The sequence below is a fragment of the Myxocyprinus asiaticus genome, chromosome 1 (genome assembly GCF_019703515.2).
Source record: "Myxocyprinus asiaticus isolate MX2 ecotype Aquarium Trade chromosome 1, UBuf_Myxa_2, whole genome shotgun sequence".
NCBI classification, from domain to species: Eukaryota; Metazoa; Chordata; class Actinopteri; order Cypriniformes; family Catostomidae; genus Myxocyprinus; species Myxocyprinus asiaticus.
Window position 1 is genome coordinate 2,849,250 of NC_059344.1, and position 14,800 is coordinate 2,864,049.

Here is a 14,800-nt window from a genome sequence, read left to right on the forward strand (position 1 = left end):
CAAGCCTGATCTTGTGAAAATTGCATGAATGTGGTGACATTTTTGCTAAATGAAAAACGTGGTTCATTACATGTATTGCGGCAATGTCTACTGTGAGATGCTAAAAGCAAGTTCAATTTTCTACTAAACAGATTAGGTTGCTAGTTTTTTTACCACATAATTTTGTGGTGCTTCTACAACACTTTCGGCTCACGTGCTCTTCAGGACTCGTACCACAGTCCTTTGCATCACAAGTGCAACGCTCTTCAGTTGAGCTACCATGCAATTTGATCACATTTGAACAAGCTTGTAAATGTAGTTGAACTGATAATATGCCATGATTTGTGTGAAAGTGAATCAAAGTCATTGTTGTTGTAGTGCCTCTAGTGTCTCTCTAAACTGCTACATTATGTGGAACGGGCCACATAAAAATTATTTTGCAAAAATGTAGGTATAGTAACATGATTCTGTAAGACCAGGCTTAATATACATTTTTTTTTTTTAAAGTTGTGAGTTCACTCTATAACTAAATGGCAAGGAGTGCCATCTTAAAACAGGACAGGAACACGTATGTATTTACAGTAGGGTGAAAAAGACAAAAGTTACTTTAAAAGATCCAGAGAGTTGGATCAGCGTGACATCCTGTACTGTAATGGAATATTGTGAGAGTTTTTCAGACTTTTGTGTATAGTTGTTAGCTATAATAACTTTCAAATATCCACACTATTTTGTTTTATATTATTAAATGACAATATGCATAAGCTAAATGGAGAATATATCATCTGTACACAGTGGGGTTCAAAGTCTGTGACCACTAGTGACAATTTCAACCTGATCTCATATAAAGTCGTAATTATAGTATGAGATGGGGAAATCATGTGATATCGTAAAAGTTGTCTTGTACAAAATCACATGACTTTTACTCCCATAGAGAAAAATATACAAACCAACAAATTATGTTTGACCGTTAACCCAAAACTAACCCTGACCATAAATTGTAACCCCTTACCCAAACCCTAATCCTAACCATGATTTTAATAGGAAAATAGCTTTTGTGTACTCCTAGTGGAAAGATAAAAATCTGTGAATATGACCACTAACCTTTACTATAATAGAGTTAACATGGTCAATGTCCCAAATTTGCTGATTCTCAGACGTTTGCACCCCACTGTATATCAGATCAATTGTATATTTGATGTGTTGATTAGGATAATATTTTTGCTCAGGGTGTCATAATATGTTTTCTAAAGGTTTTCTATGAACTTGTTGTAACTTTAATAAAATGAATTAATAATATAAGACATAGAATGAAAAGACAGACGGACGGACGGACGGACGGACGGACGGACGGACAGACAGACAGACAGACAGACAGATAGATCACAAAACAAAAGAGGAAATAGGGCCAGTGAATGGTTTACATTTCCTCTGAGGCTGGAACAGTTCCTACATATGTTGTCTGAGGTGTAAAACTGAAACTGGACTAGGGGAGGGTGAGGGGAGATATTTCAGGGTAACGGCGGTGTCAGCTGTGCCGCATGTCACTGCTATCCAGTGCAGAGCGGTCACTGTGTTCAGTGACATTCAGCTACAGCACACTGCTGGTGAGTCTGCATTTAAAAACACTCTTTAATAACACTGTGAAAAACAGTAAAAAATGCTTGGCTGAATGAAAAAACTGCATATTAAGCAAGTAATTTCAGCAAATGTTAATGTAAGCATGTCCAAAAGCATGTCTTCAAGACTTTCTTTACTAAATAACAAAAACAACAATTGCTAACTCTGCACTTGCTAATGTGTTTACTAATCACCCAGAAACTTTGGATTAAAATGGTGATATGGATCAAAACATTTCATGCATGTGTTGTTTATGAAGCTGGAGTCTGGGTAGCCTAGTATTTTTGGAGAGATGATAATCTTGGTTTCTATGAATAGCCAGGCTTTACATACTCCTCAAGTCTCTCTCTGTCTGAAAAGCCACTGCACATTGCTAAGAATACATGCCAACAGCAGGATTGCTAATCAAATTCAAATGACGCTCTGTATATTTAGCACACAGCATGTCTGACAATAATGCCACCAGGTTTGTTCAAAAAATGGTTGGTTTGAGAGATTACTTCAGGTGTTCGAAGAATAGAGTTTCAGCTATAATGTGTTTCACGAGTTCGCCTGCCCATATAATCTTTGAGTAATGTAGGTAAACGTATGTGGCTTGCTGTCCGCATAGGAGGGCCTCGAGGGTGAGGCTCAGCTCGAATACTAATTTACCCCCTCCTTGGGACTTGTGAAAGGATTAGGATAGCTACAAGGCAGGATCTCTTAGAAAAGGGGAGGAGATGGGGAGGTGTATGGACGCCGGAATGTTTGTTGCCAGGGAAAGGTATGCAGCAGCTAATATATTCTATAGTTAATCGGTTGATTAGATGGGCAGGTTCCTCCTGAACCTTTCTTTGTTAACTCCATTTAGTGAGGTTTGCTCATAAAACTTGATAAAACATAGTTTGCTCTGGGCATAATTAGCACAAATCACTTGTTTGCCCAACGTTATCACATGGGAAGTCGACATGTTGCACCAAATGTTCCAGTACCCGCAAATCGACCCCATTCTGACGAGTTACTAATGAGTGCCATCTCCCATTAGACATTTCTGCATCAATTCAGATGTGTTTATCTTTGGTGCTACTAATAGAGTGTTGCATGAGCAGTCTCAGAGACATGGTTCTGATCCTACATGGAAACCAGGAAGTAATCATGTTCACATAATCAATAATGAAAGTGATTCAGAGGTTGCATTTTCCCTCAAAGATTATATTTACTCCACTGACGGTTAGGTTTAGTGTTCAGTTTTGGGATGGGATGTATGGTTAGTAAAATCTGCTTTCCTGTTAACTGTAGGACTACTACAGTACTACCTACTATATTGGGTTTGTTTTCTTGTTGTTTGGATATATTAGAGATTTTTAATGTAAAATAAGGCAAAAATACTCAGTAAGCAAGTGATTTGTTTTTTGCAGTGTACTCTTTAAGTTGCAAGGGAAGTCACTGGGATAGTACTCTGTACATCTCATTAAAATTTACAACTCTTTTGGGTACATAATTGTACCCTAAGGACCTATTGTGACTTATTGATAAAGGTACATTACATGTTCCTCTGAGAGCAATATATATATATATAATTTTGGCTAGTTAAGGGTACACATATGTACCTAAAACAAGGGTACCACCAGTCTCTTAAACATTTTATTTTTTCTGAGAGAGTAGATTTTAAAATATAAATTTCTCCAAAGTTGGAAGTTCACAGCTGTTTGGAGGATACATGGTTCTTATTCTGTTCGTATAGGAATGGCAACTCCCACCAGCATGTTAGCAGAAGAGCAGGTGCACTGCTCCATCTGTCTGGATGTGTTTACCAACCCTGTCTCCATCCCCTGTGGACACAATTTCTGCATGGCCTGCATTGGCAGTTACTGGAAGTCCAGCGCCCTCTTCATGTGCCCCATGTGCAAAAAGTCCTTCTTAAAGCAGCCTGATATCAGCATCAACACAGTTCTGAGGGAGATCGCTGAGAAGGTCAAGGAGATTAAAGCCATCCCAGTCAAGAGCCTTCAGAAGACAATGCAAATGGACCCAGTACAGAGCCCTGAGGAACTCCCAGCAGAAATGCCTGAACAGATTCCTCCCAGCGGCCCATGGGCCCAGGAAGTGTCCTGTGACGTGTGCACTGGCACTCGCCAACAGGCTGTGAAGTCTTGCTTGGTTTGCTTGACCTCTTACTGTGAGGAGCACCTGAAGTCCCACACCGCTCGCTTCACCAAACACAAGCTGATCAAGCCTGTGCAGAACCTGGAGGACCGGATGTGTAAGAAGCATGAGAGGCTGCTGGAACTGTTCTGTAAGAAGGATCAGACCATTGTGTGTGTGCTGTGTACAGAGATGGACCACAGGGCACATTACACTGTACCCGTTGAACGAGAGTGGACTGAGAAAAAGGTGAACTGGTTAATAAAGACTGATTAAAGACAGCAGAGAACTGACTTACTCAATCAGTAGAAAAAAAAACAGACCAGTGATACCAGGTTTTAAATTTAGTGATACCGTATTACTATCATTACAGTATCAGTCATTATTACTAATTATTAACATCATTTGCAATACTATATGGTAATTACAAGTTTATTAATTCAATCAGTATTGTACCTTTGTCCCTTTTTCCAATTTTTTAAATCGTTGTTGATTTAAATGAAAAGATGTCCACTGTTGTGTTCTATTTGGTGACCATTTTGAAATTGTGCAGCTTTGAATTACACTTGCTTAGCATACTGGTAACAGAACTTTTGTACATTTGAAGAAACAAGGTGTAAAATGAGAACATTCAGAAGTTGCTAAGCAGAGTATATTTCTGGTGTCTCATTGCTGAAGACAACACATTGTGATTGACAGGCTTTGCTGAGGAAAACTGAAGCTGAAGTTCAGCAGATGATTCAGGAGCGACTGAAGAAAGTTGATGATATCAAACACTCCATAGATCTACACAAAGTAAGTTTCAGATGTGTTATGTCTGTTTACAGGCTAATGGTGTCACATTTGCAGTGAACTGCTTCAGGTGAGTTGACATGGACTGATGCTTGACTTTGGCTGAGTTCAGAATTGCATACTACTATACTACTCTTACTATTTCAGCCACAGAGAGATATGGCAGACATAGTATGAGTAATATGGGTAGTATGCAATTCCAAACTACTGAATTAACCTAGGGAGGCTCTATTATAAGTTTTGTGCTCGTCACCCAAAGGTTTGGCCGGGTTTAAAGCCCCACCTTTAAACTTGGCCATGCCTTGCACAGGGGAAATTGTCCTTGTAAAAATATACTTTAGAAAAGAATGTGCCGGCTAGGGCTTAAACGGCAGCTCATCGTTACAATTCAACTATTCATCCAGAAATGTGGTCAACTAGTTGTTGGGTTTACCTTATGAAAATGGTTGACCATATGCCATACAGCATCAGTCATCTTTGCACTTTCTGTGAGAAAACATGCATATCTCAATCAACAGATTCATGCAGCTTGCATGGTCATAAAAGGTGCATTAACTATGTCCCAATCACTTACAGTTTCTGTTAGCCTTTTGGCAACACATGATTAGTTTAAGGGTGCTTTGCAAGAATTGTGGCTTTTATGTGAACACTCCAAATAAACACAGACCATATTCACTTTATCTTCACTTTCAAGCCCAGAACTGTAATGACTAGTGCATACTTTTTATGTCTAGCTAAAACAGAACAAATAAGATGAATAAACAACTGACAATAAACAATGAGGTGTCATTGCCCAGTCCTTTAAATAAGACTTTAAAGCAACAACTTTTCTCAAAGGACATCAAACGTTTACCTGAAGTGACTTATCCAGATATGTACCATTATCATGTATATTACTGTATATTCGATCGCTCCTTATAATCAAAGGAGCTGTTAACACTGCAAGCGTTGGACTTGCCCAGCTTCATATTATAATTGGAGCGATCTATAAGGTCACCTTTAGAGCCCGCAAAGAAATATTTTGACTTAACCAATCTACTGTAGTCCAAATTTTAATGTTTACATTTTATGATGATCCTGGTAATGTTACCGCTACAAATGAAGCAGCTCCCGCTGTTGTTTTGAATGTGTTTGACAACTATCCATTTATATTCTAGCAACGTCACTTCCTTTGAAATGGCCTATTATTGCATAATAATATATTCTTATTATTATTCAACACAAACCACACACGTCGACTAGTTGCAGAACTAGATCGAACACAAGTCGATGTTTGTGGAGTCTAGTGTCTGATAAATGAAGTTAAAGCTAGATTCATTTAATTAATTATTCATTATTATTATAATTATTAGTTATTAATTAAATATTATGATTATTATTTTGAAAAAACAAACAAACAAAAAAACAAACAAAAAAACAAAGAGGTTAAGAACCCATAGCACAGCAATCACTGTCATACACATGCTAAACCTTTAACAAGAAACCACATACAGTAGGTTTTTTTGACACTGATTAGTGTGCATCTCTTCCTGAATACAGATCAGTGCTCAGAGAGAGATTGAGGACAGCATGCAGGTGTTCTCCGATTTGATCCGAGCCATTCAAAAGGCTCAGGCTGAGCTGGTGATGGACATTGAGGAAAAACAGAGGAAGACGGAGACCTGGGCCAGCGGACAAATAGAAGAACTGCAGCGGGAGATTGATATGCTGAAAATGAGGAACACAGAGTTAGAGTATCTCTCACACACTGAAGATCACATCCACTTCCTGCAGGTCCACAGCATTATGACATCATAGATGCTTTTCATGTGAAGCTTGAGCATGATGATTCCATGATGGTCTACAGCACTTTAGATCTTATATTTAGATATTAGCTACATGCATATGGGTAGATGACATGACAAAAAAATGATTCACCAGTTAATTTACATCATCACGAAATGACGTCACTGTACATAATGCTAATTCGCCGGCGTCATAGAATACATGCTCAAACACATTCAATAAAGCCATATGTAAGCGCATATTGCCGATTATTACACTTAATTTAATTAAGTTATAATAATAAGGATGTTTATTGTCATCAGTGTTTCATTCAGTGATCTTACAATACATCCAACACTAAAGTTCTGCATCTAAAGCACCCAATACTGACACTGATATACAAATGTGGATGTTCTACATTTCTAAAGCATATAAAGTGGTTAAAATAGTCTTAATCAACTCACCCTTTTTCCTAGAAACCATGATCCAGCTCATAACAACTTCAGATATAATCTGCATGCACAATACTCAATAGTAAAATTCATTTACATCTCTCGAATGAAACGTTTCGTCCCCTCATTCAAGTCCTCGGTTCACGCATGCTCATCAGCAGCTCAGTGATCAGCCGTTCTCAGTTCAATGTACTGGTGACTCGCGAACTGCTGTGATCGACTCGACGTACTGTTGACTCGAGAACTATTGTGATGTCCCCGGATCAGTGTACTGTTGACTCGAGAACTGTACGGATCATCTTCATACGTTGATATAATGGTAATACAATCAAGTCATAAACATATTTCCGGTATGTTTTATTTTTTATACTTTGTGCTGTTCAGCAAAATACACCAGAAACAAACATTTTTCCTCTTAATCACAGACATGCTCAGTGTCAGCAGCTCATCCGTTCTCAGTATATCGGACACCTCCGAAAGAGACGATTCTCAGTTCAGTGTACCGTTGACTCGAGAACTGTTACGAGCGACTCATTGTACTGTTGAATTGAGAACTGTTGCGACCAGATCATCATCATACGTTGATAAAATGGTTATACAATCAAGTCATAAACATATTTCCAGTATGTTTTATTTGTTATACTTTCTGCTGTTCAGCAAAATACACATGAAACATAAATTTTGCCCCTTAATCACATGCATGCTCAATGTCAGCAACTCATCGGTTCTCAGTATGTTGGACACCTCCGAAAGAGGCGATTCTCAGTTCAGTGTACCGTTGACTCGAGAACTGTTAGAAGTGGAACATTTAGTCCAGTTTGTGAACTAGTTTGAGTGGTTCATTGCAAAGACAATTTAGGAAAAACAGACATCACCAGTTCTAGGATCATATTACTCCCGGTTATCGGCTAATTTAGAGTTGGAGTGTCATGCACATCTGAGAGACAGGTTAAGACAGAGTAACTTGTGGATCCGTGTTGACTTGAGACGCAAACTGTTTCAAACGATTCAGTCTGATCTGGTGAACTGGTTCAACTCGTTCACTAAAAAGAACAAGTTCAAAAGAAGGATTCGTTCACGAACTGGACATCACTAATTTTAACATGTTAAACTTTGTTGATTTTACTTCATTCAGGTTTTCTCTAGTTGAAATATTTAAGTTGAAATTACATGGTAATTTTAATTTAATAAAACTAATTGAATCAAGTTCAGCCAAAGTATTTTTTTTTTGAGGGACGTCAACTACCCATATGCCTATCAGCACATTAAATGCAGTTTTTAAACCTTGTGATTTGCCTTTTTTTTAAAGCTTTTTTATGCTTCAAGCTTATTTTCTGGTAAAACTATCTAAACATCCTTGAAACAAGAAAAAATTAATTGAGAAGTAAAATGGCATGATATATTAAGTCTTGTTTTCAGAGAAATCTAACAAAATGTATTGAGTATTTTTGCTTAAAACGAGACTATCTGCCAGTGGGTACGAACTTGTTGTCCTTTGAATTAAGTTAACTTTTCTCACCCTATTGGCAAATAGTTTTGTCTTGTTTTAAGCGTAAACCCCACAAAGTGTTGATGGATTTCTCAGAAAACAAACTTAAAGGGACAGTTCACCCAAAAATGAAAATTCGAATTATTTATTCACCCTCATGATATTCAAGGTGTGTATGACTTTCTTTCTTCATTAGAAAGAAAGTCATACACATCTGGGATGGCATGAGGGTGAGTAAATAATGAGAGAATTTTCATTTTTGTGTGAACTATCCCTTTAAAGCCATTTTTCTTTTGAAGTAAATGTATTGAAGGTCGATGCTATAGTAAACACTGTCTACAATTTGCCATTGTAATTTCTGCTAACTAGACATGGCAGTGTAAATCTACTGGTCATATACTGTGTTGTTTAATGGAAATGTCAAAAAAGCAAAATTTTAGGGAATTCAGACAAAAAGCAAGCAGTTCAGCAGTAGAGATAGGAAGGACTATAATGAGCCTGGTTCTGAATCTGTTTCCACTTAACAATTTCGGTACCTTAATGATTCTATTAACAAATATTTTAGTACTTTTGAGGAAACAGCTCATTTTTAAGTTGGACAAGACAAAAGTAATGATGATTCAGTAAGTCAAGAACCTCTCTGACTGATTCAATGAGTGAGTACTCACTAGTGTTGACATTAAAAAGAACTAGCTCATAAGAGTCATTTTTCATGACTACACTTAGGACTGCACTGGTGCAACCTCCAAGCATAATGCAACAGAAGGTGTATTGCATATTTAATGTCTTTGTTTTAGTGATGCTCAGTCTCTCTCATTGCATCCAATTCAGACTGAGTGATGACAGAATTTTCAGTTTTGGGTAACTTTTCCATTAACATCTATCATCTTCTCCAGAACTTTGCATCGTTAATGTCTCATCCACACACTAAGGACTGGTCTGAGACCTGTGTGCATGCAGATCAGTGTGTGGGCACCATCAGAAGATCTGTACTTAAACTAGAGGAGACGCTTACAGAAGAAATGGAGAAACTGGCAGAAATGGGTAAGAACCCATGTAATCAATATCACCTTAAGTGCACTTTGTATGTTCTTCTGTTGTAAATCTCGCATTAGCTGTTCTAAGTTTTTAGATTCAGCACAACTAGTGATACAGTTGTGATCAGGGTCCAAAATGTACATTTTGCCACACTTGCCAATGACTTGTGAATTGAGAAATGTATCATACTGTAAATACTATTTGTTTCAGTCTCTTAGTGAAACGGCACCTGACATAAAAACACGAAGACACATTGTGATTTTGTTTCTAGCTCTGCTTTAAGCATCCTAGATAAACTTACATTATGAAAATGGCAAACTTTCTTGCGTTGCTTGCATCAGCAAGGGTCCATCAATCATTCTTACAATTAGATTTAAACCATGTTTTATGTTTAGGTTTTATATAAAGTTACCAGCCATTTGGCAAATACTGTAACTCAAGTATTGTAACTCTAAGCCAATTTGTATTCCATTTATGCGCTTGACGAGTGTCGATTTTGGACCATTATTGTAACATCAATGGACAATCAGTGTTAATATCTTTTTGCTGTTTTAATTGTTTTCATTATTTATTTATTTTTGTTTGTTTTAAACAGAGCTAAGAAGGGTTCAAAAATACTCAGGTAATGTTTCATTGTTCATGATGAGAAATTTCACCATTATTTGTACATTGTGCATTTAACAAACATCTATACAGTATCTCTTCTTGGTCTACTTGGTTTTCAATGTATGTCTCTTTCTACCCTTCAAAGTGGACATAACTTTTGACCCGGACACAGCGAACCCCTGGCTGCAGCTATCTGAGGACGGGCATCAGTTACGTCACCTTGGGACATGGCAGGACCTGCCTGACACACCTGAGCGTTTTGATACTGTGGTCATCTCACTCGGGCGTGAGGGGTTTACCTCTGGGCGCCGATACTGGGAGGTGCAGGTGGGCGAGAAGGACGACTGGTACCTGGGTGTGGCCCGCACATCTGTCAACAGAAAGGGGCGGATTTCAGTGAGCACGGCTCATGGTTACTGGGCCCTAGCGATGAAGAAAGGCCAGGAGTATCGGGTGTCTTCCTCTCCACCCCTCCTGATTTCTGTCGAGCCCAAGCTGAAGAGGGTGGGTGTGTTTGTAGATTATGAAGAAGGACAGGTGTCATTCTACGACGTCCAAAGCAAAGGTCACATCTACACGTTTATGGACTCATTTAAAGATAAGCTCTTCCCATTTTTCTACCTGTACTGCTCTGATAAGGCCTCTGACACCATGATGATCTGTCCCGTACAGGAGCAATCTCTTGTTAAACAGTGCTGAATCATGAGTTACACAATGACGCTGTGTGACTTCATTTCAGATACTGCTTTCAGTTTCCATGCACCCATGTCGTGCTTTACAATCATAAACTACCTGTTAAATCCAGTTAAGTGGGAGTTCCCTATCTGTCACTCACTCGACGTTGGTGTCGATGTAGTGACACTAGGGGTCACTCTTGGGAGCCCGAGACACCTCTGGTCTTTGATAAAAGGCCAATGAAAATTGGCGAGTGGTATTTGCATGCCACTCCCCCGGACATACGGGTATAAAAGGAGCTGGTATGCAACCACTCATTCAGATTTTCTCTTCGGAGCTGAACGGTCATGCTCATTGAGCTGAATACTACTGTTCATTCACCTCTGCTGGATCTGACGGCGCATTTCAGCGGCTCCTCCCTCCTCTGCACTGGTGCATTGCAGAAAATGCCCCTGGGCGCTTCGGCAGAAAAACTAGAGAGTATATTTTCTGAAAGAGCATTTTTCCCCTCTAAAAGAGTATATATTTCTCTAAAAGAGAGCACACACGGAACGTCTTTTTAAAGACGCGTCTTTTTAAAGATGCTTTTCCGATTGTGTGTTATTCCTGGTTGTGCTCGTTATCTCTCGCCTTCTAACGGTCACGATCACTGTCTTTCGTGTTTGGGCACTGCTCACGCGGAGACAGCGTTCGTGGATGGTCATGTTCTCATTGCGAGAATATGTCCATGGCAACGTTGCGGTCGCGGCTCGCCTTTGTAAGAAAGTGAGCCACCCCAGAGGCTCCCACCTCGGTCCTTTTACCCACGGGTTTGAGGCCAGCGCGGCTAGCACTGGGGGTGATTTGGGGACCCCAATGGGACCGCCTCCGCCGGGTATCCCCCCGCGGACCTCCCATTCCCCAGCACGCTCGTCTGCCCCGAGCGGGCTTCCGGGTGAGTCCGCCGGCTCGTCTCACGGCGAGTTCGACCTCTTATTTGGAGCCCGCGAAAGTGATGAGCTCTCGAGCGCAGCATCGGAGAGCGGGCTCGTCCAGTCGGAAGCCTCAGCTGGGCTCCTCCCTTCGGGGTTGATCGCCCAGTCACAGGCTGACGCGGAGATGACGACATGCTTTCCCGGACAGCCGCGAGCGTCGGTTAGAGTGGATTTCACCGCTCTTCCCTGAACCCTCGCAGCTCGGTGATTGGTTCCTGGGCTCGCGGCGCCGCTCAAAGCCCCGCCCCGTTCCTTTCTTCCCGGAAGTGCATGAAGAGCTGACAAGGTCGCGGGAGGCACTTTTTACTGCCCGGTCCCGATCTTTTCAGCTTTCCCACTCTCACTACCCTCGATGGTGGGGCGGCCAAGGGTTATTCGGCAATCCCCCGGTGGATAAAGGCGCTCGCGGTGCACCTATGCCCGCAGAGCGCCGCCACCTGGCGCGGGTGCCCAAAGCCCCCGTCCAAGGCCTGTAGGTTTACGTCATCTCTGACAGTCGAAGCCTACGGTGCCGCTGGACAAGCCGTCTCCACCCTGCACGCCATGGCTCTCCTGCAAGTCCGCCAAGGCGCTAAAGGAACTGCACGAGGGTAGTTCCACCCCGGGATTGATGCAGGAACTGCGCTCGGTGACCGACCTCGCTCTCCGAGCGACGGAGGTCACGGCGCGGTCTCTCGGGCAGACGATGGCCACACTAGTGGTCCAGGAGCGCCACCTTTGGCTCAACCTGGTCGAGATGGGTGAGGCCGACAGGACACGATTCCTTGCTGCCCCCATATCCCAGGCGGGCCTATTCGGCGACACTGTCGAGGACTTTGCCCAGCAGTTCTCGATGGTAGAGCAGTAGATGGATGCTAGCCGGCTTATCCTGCCCCAGCACGTCTCAAGATCCTGCACCCCATCTACTCATCGCCGAGGGCGTCCCCCTGCGGTGACTGCACCGGCTCCGCCGCAGCCCGCCCCTCCGGCCCGGCCCCGGCGTGGAGCCCACCGCAGGAAGCCGACGCCACCCGTCTCACAGCCGGCACCGAAGAACCCACAGAGGTCTTCGAAGCGCCCCTGAGACGGGCGACCCAGGGACAACGAAACCCACTGCTCTGGAGCTGGTAAGCAGATCTTCGTCTTTTTGTTACCTTTTGCATTTAATTGCGCTGCATGCCCAAGTGGCTGCAGTACTCAAGAGCTCAGCAAGAGTGGTTTCCTTGTTCCCTGGGTCACATATCCGGTGTGTACGGCTGGCATCACGACCACCGTCCACCACTCCATTTGGCAGGTTGGTGCTCCAGCAGCGGTCTCCCGCCCTGAGCGCCCAGCTGTGGCACAAATCCGCCCCCGATGTGACAGTCTCCACGGGTCACGAGGACAGGCCTCTTCCTCCCCCGTCCCAGGCTGTTCCGGGGGTGGTCACAAGGAGCCTGGTAAGTGCTTCGATATCCTCGGACTCAGCACGGCCACGATGTGGTGTGGCACCTCGAGCTCCACCCCGCCGCGAGGCCCCACCTGCCTGTACATCCGATGACGTTGTCCCTTTGGTCCCCCTTGCGCGGAACTTGGACGCATGGCTTGCGCTTTCCAGTCAGTCACGAGGGCTGGTCCAGACCGTCCGACTCGGCTGCGCGATTCACTTCGCCGGGCATCCGCCCAGGTCCAGCGGTGTCCACTTCACCTTGGTGAAAGACGGAAATGCTGCAACCTTGCGCGGAGATCGCTACCCTCCTACGGAAGGACGCGATAGATCCTGTCCCTCCAGCCGAGATGAAGAAGGGGTTTTACAGCCCCTACTTCATTGTACCGGAAAAAGGCGGTGGGTTGCGGCCAATCTTGGACCTGCGAGTACTGAACCGGGCCTTACACAGACTCCCGTTCAAGATGCTGATGCAAAGACGCATTCTAGCGAGCGTCCAGCATCAAGATTGGTTTGCGGCGGTAGACCCGAAGGATGCGTACTTTCACGTCTCGATCCTTCCTCGACACAGACCCTTCCTGCGGTTCGCGTTCGAGGGTCAGGCGTATCAGTACAAAGTCCTCCCTTTCGGCCTGTCCCTGTCTCCTTGCGTCTTTACGAAGATCGCAGAGGCTGCCCTTGCCCCGTTAAGGGAGGTGGGCATTCGCATTCTCAACTATCTCGACGACTGGCTAATCTTAGCTCAGTCTCAAGACGGGTTATGCGCACACAGGGACCTGGTGCTCTCACACCTCAGCCGACTAGGGCTTTGGGTCAGCTGGGGAAAGAGCAAGCTCCTCCCGGTTCAGAGCATCTCTTTTCTTGGTTTGGAGTTGGACTCAGTCTCCTTGACGGCGCACCTTACGAACGAGCGCGCCCAGTCGGTGCTGGCCTGTTTGAAGGCATTCAATTAGAAAACAGCGGTTCCACTGAAACTTTTTCAGAGGATCCTGGGGCATATGGCATCCTCGGTGGTGGCCACCCCGCTCAGTTTGATGCATATGAGGCCGCTTCAGCACTGGCTCCAGACTCGAGTCCCGAGACGGGTATGGCACCACGGGACACACCGCGTGGCCATTACGTCGGTCTGTCACCGTCTTTTCAGCCCTTGGACCGACCTCTCGTTTCCACGAGCAGGTGTTCCACTAGAACTGGTCTCCAGGCGCGTCGTGGTCATGACAGACGCCTCCAAAACATGCTGGGGCGATGTTGGCAATGGGCACGCAGCCGCCGGCCTCTAGACGGGTCCGTGGCTGCGTTGGCACATCAACTGCCTCGAGTTACTGGCAATTCTGCTCGCCCTGCGGAGGTTCCGGCCGTTGATCCAGGGCAAGCACGTGCTAGTTCGGACAGACAGCATGGCAGCGGTAGCATATGTCAACCGCCAAGGCGGTCTGCGCTCCCGCTGTATGTTATAACTCGCCCGCCGTCTCTTCCAACGGAGTTAGCAGCACCAAGTCGCTGCAAGCCACTCACATCCCGGGCAACCTCAACACTTCGGCGGACGCGCCGTAACAACAGGTTACCCTCAAAGGAGAGTGGAGACTCCACCTTCAGGTGGTCCAGCTGATTTGGAGTCGATTCGGTCAGGCACAGGTGCACCTGTTCGCCTCCCAAGAATCCTCCCACTGCCCGCTCTGGTATGCCTTCACCGAGGCCTTCCTCGGCATAGACGCACTGGCACACAGCTGGTCCCCTGGCATTCGCAAATATGCGTTTCCCCCAGTGAGCCTGCTCGCACAGACCCTGTGCAAGGTCAGGGAGGACGAGGAGAAGGTCGTCCTGGTAAGCACCCTACTGGCCTGCCCAGATGTGGTGCTCGGACCTCACGCTCCTCGTGACAGCT

The 14,800-nt window shown here is 44.1% G+C and overlaps 1 protein-coding gene across 1 annotated transcript; it reads left to right on the forward strand.

Annotated features, from left to right (window-relative positions):
- The first annotated feature begins 1,529 nt into the window (after window positions 1-1,529).
- LOC127441685 (E3 ubiquitin-protein ligase TRIM7-like) lies at window positions 1,530-12,459 on the forward strand. Its single transcript, XM_051699345.1, has 7 exons — window positions 1,530-1,583; window positions 3,320-3,969; window positions 4,420-4,515; window positions 6,052-6,285; window positions 9,114-9,261; window positions 9,851-9,877; window positions 10,007-12,459. Exons 2-7 carry the CDS (start codon window positions 3,322-3,324, stop codon window positions 10,558-10,560), a joined length of 1,707 nt encoding a protein of 568 aa, XP_051555305.1. The 5' UTR covers window positions 1,530-1,583; window positions 3,320-3,321; the 3' UTR covers window positions 10,561-12,459.
- The last annotated feature ends 2,341 nt before the right edge of the window (window positions 12,460-14,800 follow it).